The sequence below is a fragment of the Phalaenopsis equestris genome, unplaced genomic scaffold (genome assembly GCF_001263595.1).
Source record: "Phalaenopsis equestris unplaced genomic scaffold, ASM126359v1 Scaffold000840, whole genome shotgun sequence".
Lineage (NCBI taxonomy): Eukaryota > Viridiplantae > Streptophyta > Magnoliopsida > Asparagales > Orchidaceae > Phalaenopsis > Phalaenopsis equestris.
In genome coordinates, this window is record NW_018165280.1 from 3,681,985 (window position 1) to 3,689,790 (window position 7,806).

The 7,806-nt window shown below is 30.9% G+C and overlaps 1 protein-coding gene across 1 annotated transcript; it reads left to right on the top strand.

Moving 5' to 3' along the window:
- Window positions 1-6,998: 6,998 nt before the first annotated feature.
- Window positions 6,999-7,533, top strand: LOC110031723. Its single transcript, XM_020735081.1, has 3 exons — window positions 6,999-7,191; window positions 7,289-7,345; window positions 7,415-7,533. The coding sequence occupies exons 1-3, from the start codon at window positions 7,104-7,106 to the stop codon at window positions 7,516-7,518; spliced, it is 249 nt and encodes an 82-aa protein (XP_020590740.1). The 5' UTR covers window positions 6,999-7,103; the 3' UTR covers window positions 7,519-7,533.
- Window positions 7,534-7,806: the final 273 nt, after the last annotated feature.

Below are 7,806 nucleotides of genomic sequence, written 5' to 3' on the forward strand. Positions count from 1 at the left end.
AAGAGACATGACAGTAAGCCCTCAGAAATCAAGTTTACACGGGAGAGTAACGGTAAGATGGGCATAACGGAGAAGGATATCAACATAGCGAGAAAATATTTAGTTAAAAATATTCTTTCATGATCTAAAATAAAAAGCACATTTGAAATTTTTTTTTTTAAATTTTTCTATAAAATAAAAATGTTGATATTTGCGCATATATTTCTAGGAATATATGAAGTTAATATATATATATTCTTTTTGTCCAAAGATATCATTTGGTTCGAATTTCATAAATGAAATAACTCACAAGTGCATATGAAAAGAAGATCATGCCCAATTTCTACTCAAAACATATGCATACTGAGTTATATTATACAATTCACTTAAAGAACACATACACATATTATCTAATATTTTCCTAATAAGCCTTTCTGATACATCATTAAATTCTTGAAAATATATAGATGACTCTCCTAACACTTTCATAATCATCAGTATTCTAGATGATAGAAGCTTTACAGATAGTACATTCATTCTTAATCTTCAGCCACTACTCGATGCATCTCAAATGATACATATGACTGCAACTCAAAGTCACCATCTTCTCCTCCACTTGCATCTCATCCTTGATTTAATCAATAAAACACAAAAAAATTTAATTTATATTTCATTATGTAAATTATAGGTAAAAAAATAAAAAAAGTAAAAAAGGCACATGGCATATGGTGCAAATCTCTTTTTTCGTTCTTGGGCAGCCCAAACACCCTATCAAAAACTCAAATATGAAATCTGCTGACAACCCGCCGCTACTTCTTCGACTTAGATTTTCTCCATACTGTAAATTTAAAAAAAATTAACTTTCGTTATTCCAACTATTAATAAAAATATTTATTAATATGAAGAAAATGGCTCATAAAATTGCATGTCAGTCGCATCACTTGTTGCTCTGGTATCTTGCATCTGGAAGAAACGGCTTCAACTGCCACGGGCCTGTGTATATTAGGAGGCCTGTGTATATTAGGAGGTTGTGGACGCCGCATAGGAGGTGGAATCACGTATCTTGTCGAGATATATATATAATATATATGATTAAATGATTAAATGCTGATATATAGATGTCAAAGACACCCGAATGGAGAAAGAGGAGAAAAAAATGTCACGTCAGATTTATGTACCGTAAGGAGGATAATAAGGCTTCCAAGGATTCCTCCATGGCCGAGGATCAGCTCTCATCCTCTGTATCTCCGGCGAATTATAGTCCCGAGTGTCAGTGAATATGATAGTTGATCCAGTTGCTGCGCCCCAACTTGTAGTGTCCATAGTTGGAGCATGAAATGGGATAAGAAGCCACGGAGCAGCTCTCATCCATCATCTCAGGTAACGGATAGCCCAAAGTGGAAGTGAATACGATAGCACGATCTACTTGCTGCGCCCAAATTGTAGTCGCCATAGTTGGAGCCGAAGGTGGGAAAACAAACGATCTGCAAACAGAGGAAGGCTGTGGGAGTGGGAGAGAAAGAGTGAGTTGATGAGTGAGAGAGGAAGACTGAAGCAGGGATTAATCATTTCGCAAAATGTATCATCTTTATATGTAGCAGATCCCCAAGAATGAAGCAACGGATAAATTTATATTTAAGGAAATGCTCTGTTTGTAAATCGAATTTATATATATTATATATGGAAATAAAATCTGTTTGAAAATTTTTTTTTAAAGTTGGATCAGATTAGTGGAAACTAAACTGTTCTTATAGATCAGAGATTTATTTTAATTCGATTAGTTAAAGCCGGGCCTGAAATAGTTCTTAATCCATATTATACTTATATTTTCTGTATTGAATTACATTTGGCTAGAATAAGAAAATATTAGATGCTTGAAAAGCCATCAACTAATTGCACTATTTAGCACAGGTTTTGAGATATTTTCTTAAAAAAAAAGCATTCCAATTCTAATTAATGATCATCAGGAGTTCCGATTTCAATAAACTAACAACTAAACTCAACAAGACGGACTCAATGACACCAAAGTTAATCCTATCTAAGCTAAATCAACTCCTGATTAAATTGTTGAATCATTTTTGGAGGTTTTTAGTGGTTAATTAGATAGTCATATGAACTTCAGATTTGATGTATGTATAGTCAAATCAAGTGTCTTAATGAGTGAAATCCAATTAGTCAAAGATCCCTCAATTCAGAGGTTAGTAATGACCTCAAATCATTAAAATAAATCCTATAATCGAAGGGGGTCGATACAGGTCATCCATTCAAATGGTTAAGTTATATATATGAAAATAAAATCAGTTTGAAAATATTTTTATATTACGTCGAATCAGTTGTACCTAAAAGTAGTAATTAGTCTCAGTTATACATGTATTTTTAATATTGAATTATATTTGAAAGATAAGATGAGAATAAAAAATTTATTACAAATTTGACGCATCATCAACTAATTTCACCATTTAGCACAAGAACTTGAGATATTTTTTAAGCAAAAAATGTTCAGATTTTAATTAATGATCATTCAAAGTTAAGATTTCAGCAAACCTACATTCAAACTGACCAGTTCAATGAGAAGAATCCATTGTGACCAATGTTGATTCAAGTTTTAGCCAAATAAAAGCTTAGATTAAGCCTTTGAATCACTTTTGGAGGTTCTGGATGGTTAATTGGAGAGTAAATAAACACTAAATATGATGTAACTATAGTCAAATTGAGCATCTCAAGCAGAGAAATTCAACAAAACTAAAACTCCCTTGATTATGAGATTTGTAATGGCCTCAAATCATTAAAAAACACTTATTATCTAGGGGATTCATATGACGACCAGGTGTGGGGAAGTTATTTATAAGGAAATACTTCGTTTAAAAATCGGAAAAAAATTTATATATAAATAAATAAAATTTGTTCGAAAATCCTGTTAAAATTGAGTAAAATCATTGGGATGCTAAAGTGTTTTTATAAATCATAAATTCATCTTATACTTATGTTTTTAGTTGTTAATTATATTTCAATGATGATATGAGAATAAAAACAATCTTGCATATTTGATGAGTCAAAAACTAATTTCACTATTTAGCACACATCTCGAGATACTTTTAAAATAGAAAATGTTTCTATTTTAATTAATGAGCATCAAAAGCTTTAATTTTAGCAAACTTAAAGTCAAACTGGTCGGTTCAATAAGAAGCGCCCAATAATACCAAATGTTATCCAAATATGAGCCAAATCAAGGCCAGGTTAAGCATTTGAACCACTTGGGGAGTTTTTAGAGGGTTAAATAAATACCAAATGTTACGTACTAATTGTCAAATCGAGAGCCTTAATGAGAGAAATCCAATTAGCCTAAATTCTCTTAATTCTAAGTTCATTAATGAACTCAAATAAATAAAAAAACCTTTATGATCAGGGAGAATCAATATTGGTTGTTCGATCAGTTAGGATTTGCAGAAAGACCAAAATAAATTTCAGCTAGAGCCTATCAATAAACTTACTTTCTTAGCTTGAAGGAGAAGGAGGGCCTGCAAGGGGTTAAATTGTAGTGTTGTTCTGCACTTTAGATCTGACAATAACTCAAGGTCTCAATAGTCACCAATTATCGTTTGTCGGCCGTCTTCGTCCATCGTCTTCTACCCCCTGCTCCCCGACATTGGTGGAATCTATTCAGCAGCAAAGTATATCGGTGGCCTCTATTATGTAATGTAGTATCCTAATGGACTTTGCTGCGTAACAAAGTATTTTGATGAACTCTATTGAGTACCAAAGTATCCTGGTGAACATTGTGGAATAACAAAGTATCATAAGTATACGATAACAAAGTATCTTAAGTACACAATAACAAAGTATCCTAAGTACAGGGTAACAAAACATCTCAAATATTATGCAATGACATATCCAACATGATATATTGGATACCTGACGATACCTCCTACTAGCAATTGCTCACGACCATTGTATTCATAATACCTCATATCTTTCTATAAATGGTGTGCAAACAAACATGGTACTTCTTGTAACATTGCAACCCTTCTTTTGCAAGATAAGGGTATATTTTTGTACTTGTGAATTCATAGTGGATCATTTCTACTGGTCTAGACCCTATGCTGATTTCTTTATCCTGGTGTTTTTCTTCTACTTTTTGAATCATCTATTTGTTTGTGTGTTCGATTTTAGTACAACGTCGAGACATTAAATTATTACTTTACTGCAGTGAAGTTTTGACACACACTAATAGTAAAAAATGTTCATTGCTAAAAGACACATTTTTTATCTTACCATCACAAAAAAAACTACGCGCACACACACAAAGAGTTACGAAGGTCAGATTAAATATCATTAGCGGTGTAAGAATTTTTATGTGAAAATAGAGAAATGGAGAAGTCATCAAGCCATGATCCCTCTAAAATACACTACTATGTGAGCCAAATATTCCAATAATTTTACTTTTTATTTAATCAGTGAATATCCAATTATAAAATTTGGATTGCTGGTTTGATCTCATGTGAATAATAGAATAACAGAGAAATTTCATACTCCCCTTGAAATAATAGAGAAACAGAGAAGTCATCATGGCATGATCCCTTGGATCTGTAAGTATAATTTCATACTTAACACTCTTACACTCAAACTTGTTTGACCTCAAGGTTATCAAACACAAAAATGGATAAGAATTTTTTTATCAAAATTTAGTTTGGATGATTCTCGAAGTTATTGAATTTATTTTAAAACGAATGTTGTGTGACTTTTAGTTTATTATTCATATATTCAATTCATTTTAAAGTAAATTCAATAATTTTGAAATCCATTATGACTAAAATTTAAATAGGATGTGTCAATTAGAATATTGGACCATAACTTATGTAAATTTCACAGATATCAAATCAAGTACACCATTTTGAATGTTTGTTTCATTCCTCCTTAACATTCATAAAATAAGATTTGTTTAAATGTCATAAACCTTATATATAAAGTTAAAGAGTATGATTGTCTTTAATACTTTAGAAATGATCACATTTTTATCATATATAATTTTGTATGAGTGCTTGGAGTTTTAAATTCTAAATATGTAGCTCATTTTGACTCTAGGGGATTCAAATGCAAGACAAATGTCATCTAAAAGCATATGTGGCAAATGAAACACTTGTTACACTTCTACACTAAATTTGATGAGCATTATGATTTCTCTATTGTTTATCTTAAAATTGATTCTCTCTGCATACATTTTTATTTATTTATTTATGTACAAGCATCCATGTAAGATTACAAAAAGTCTAGGCAACCATACATGTGATAATGATACTTTCTTGGCTTGGATTTCTTGATGTTGATGAGATGTGTTCTAAAATCATTAGATATACTTTGAGAATAATGTTATGGGAAGTTTACATACATGCAGCATTCTTCTTTATGCATTTACATGTCCAACATTTAGACTTTCATATTTATATTCATAACATTTAATTATTATAAAATTATGCATGTAAATGTAACTTTCATTTTGAAAAGTAACCCTTAATATAATTGTGATTAGCGCTTAAACACCAGAACAAACAAATAGTGCTATTTTTATGTGATGTTAAGGATTTGTGCGTTACACATGTAAATATATTCATGATAGACATTAGATATTTAAATACACTATTTGTCTGTAACACCCCTGATGACTAGTTAATATTTATGAAGTTTTCTTCTTCATAGTTAATTTAGATGTATGGTATGTATTTGAAAATAGAATTTATGATAATTTCAATTTTCGATAGACATAAAAATGTATACAAACATCGAATAAACACAGACTCCCTCAAGCACATACAACTTCAATCCAAAAATTTTCATTTTTATCAAATTTTCAATGATTTGATTGTGTCATATGTAAATGCATAAGTTCCCAGGTTCAAAATATCATTTTAGTGCTAGATTTATAAATGTCAATCTTTTAGGCGCTGTGCAATTATCTTTTAAAAAAAATATAAACTAGTCAAGTTTGTGCGTGCTTAGGCTCAACTTGTATTTGGCTTGTTAAATATGTTTGGGACATTAATAAATCGAACGAAAAAAATTTGTTCATATTTGGTTTATTTGCTTAGCGAGTCGAACATGAGTTTTTCACGAACAACAAGTCATTTTGACATTTGTAGTTACTCAGCCGTAGAATGTTAAGAATAAGGGCGAGATTTAAATCTTATCATTTATATTAAAATATTCATTTAAATAGAATTTAATAATTCATTATTCTAATTTTAATTAATAATTTAAATTAGTTAAAAATCTTTACACCTTTATAGTCAATTAAATTATTTAATAATAATACTCAACAATTATATATACATATTTATATATATCGTGTTTGTCTCATTTGTTTAGCGAACGAATTGAACGACTAGTTGTTCAAGAATAATGAGCCATTTTGACAGCAGTTTAGATATATAAATAAATTATATAATTACTTACAAAGTCACAAAAAATATACTTATAAGAGATAAATATAATTATTTCTTGAAAATCAAATAATTATAACTCATAAAAATGTCTTTCAGAAATTATCTTCATAAATACATAAAATAATTCTGATGCAGACAACTAAAATCTAAGATCCTAGCATTATTTTTAATTTTAACATCATTTAATTAATACTTAACATAAAAACACAAATATTACGCGGGCTTAGCACATAAAAGCTCATCCACTTTAGATTAGGGTTGTAAGTGATTCAAGCAGACTCATGAGCCGGCCCGAGCTCACTTGATAAGTGATTAGTGATGCTAACATGACAGGATCAAACCAGCCCCGACTCCATTTGTTAGGTAAAAAAGTATTAATAAAAATATATATTTAAAAATATATTAACATTCAAAAAATATTCTTTAAAATACTAAAAATATTTAAAAACTGATATTTTATCTTCTTAATGAAGTGATTCATTCTATTTTATCATTTAATTATGACATTAACTTAAATTAATTTTTTTATTTCATACTAAATAAATTAACTGTCTCAGCCTTGTAAAACAAAACAAAAACACACTTGAACTCGGTGGATGAAGCGCGAGTCACTCGTTTACAACCCTTGTCATCTCTTTTCAGCTCCATACTTCAGCAGAGACACAATCGGAATAGATTTTAAGCGAGATGGCAGATGCAGCAGAGCTTTTGAGCCCCGGCATTCTAATTGATATCGTCGACGATGAATGGACGAGGGAAACCCTACCCAAAGATGGTATCTTTTTCATCTCAAAACCCTAATATGTTCTCAACTTCTCCTCGTAATTCTCTTTGGGATTTCTAATCATTTACCAATTGTTTGTTTCGAGCAGATGTTCCTCTCCCATCCGGAATGGCCCCTCGAATTGATGATGCTGGGGATTCAACAGGTTTATATCTCCAACGAATTTTTTCGCGGGATTTCTTCATGTATGATGCATACTGTTTTTATATTGAAGGTATAATGGGAAATTTGAGGAAGTTTTTATACCAAAAGAGAGCTTGTCATCCTCTAAATATCCATTCTTCAGGACCAACTTTGTGGCATCAACTGCTGGTGTAATTTCTTCTCCAAACATTGCTTCTTCTTCAATTCTCTCTTCTTAGTAGCCTTTGAAATGTTGCAGAAGTGGAACAGATGTGGGTAGTTCTTTTATTCTAGAAGAAGTAAAACATAGAATCTGATATGTGCTTCAGGTTTTAGAATGAATTTGAAGTCTTCTTTTAGGGTTTTGGTGATATTGAAATGTTGGAAGCAATTGAATTGTATGCATTCTTCCTTTTCACCTCCTTGCTGTTCCTGGATGGAATTTGCCATGATAGTTTAAGATCAGTTTGGAATCTTTATTGG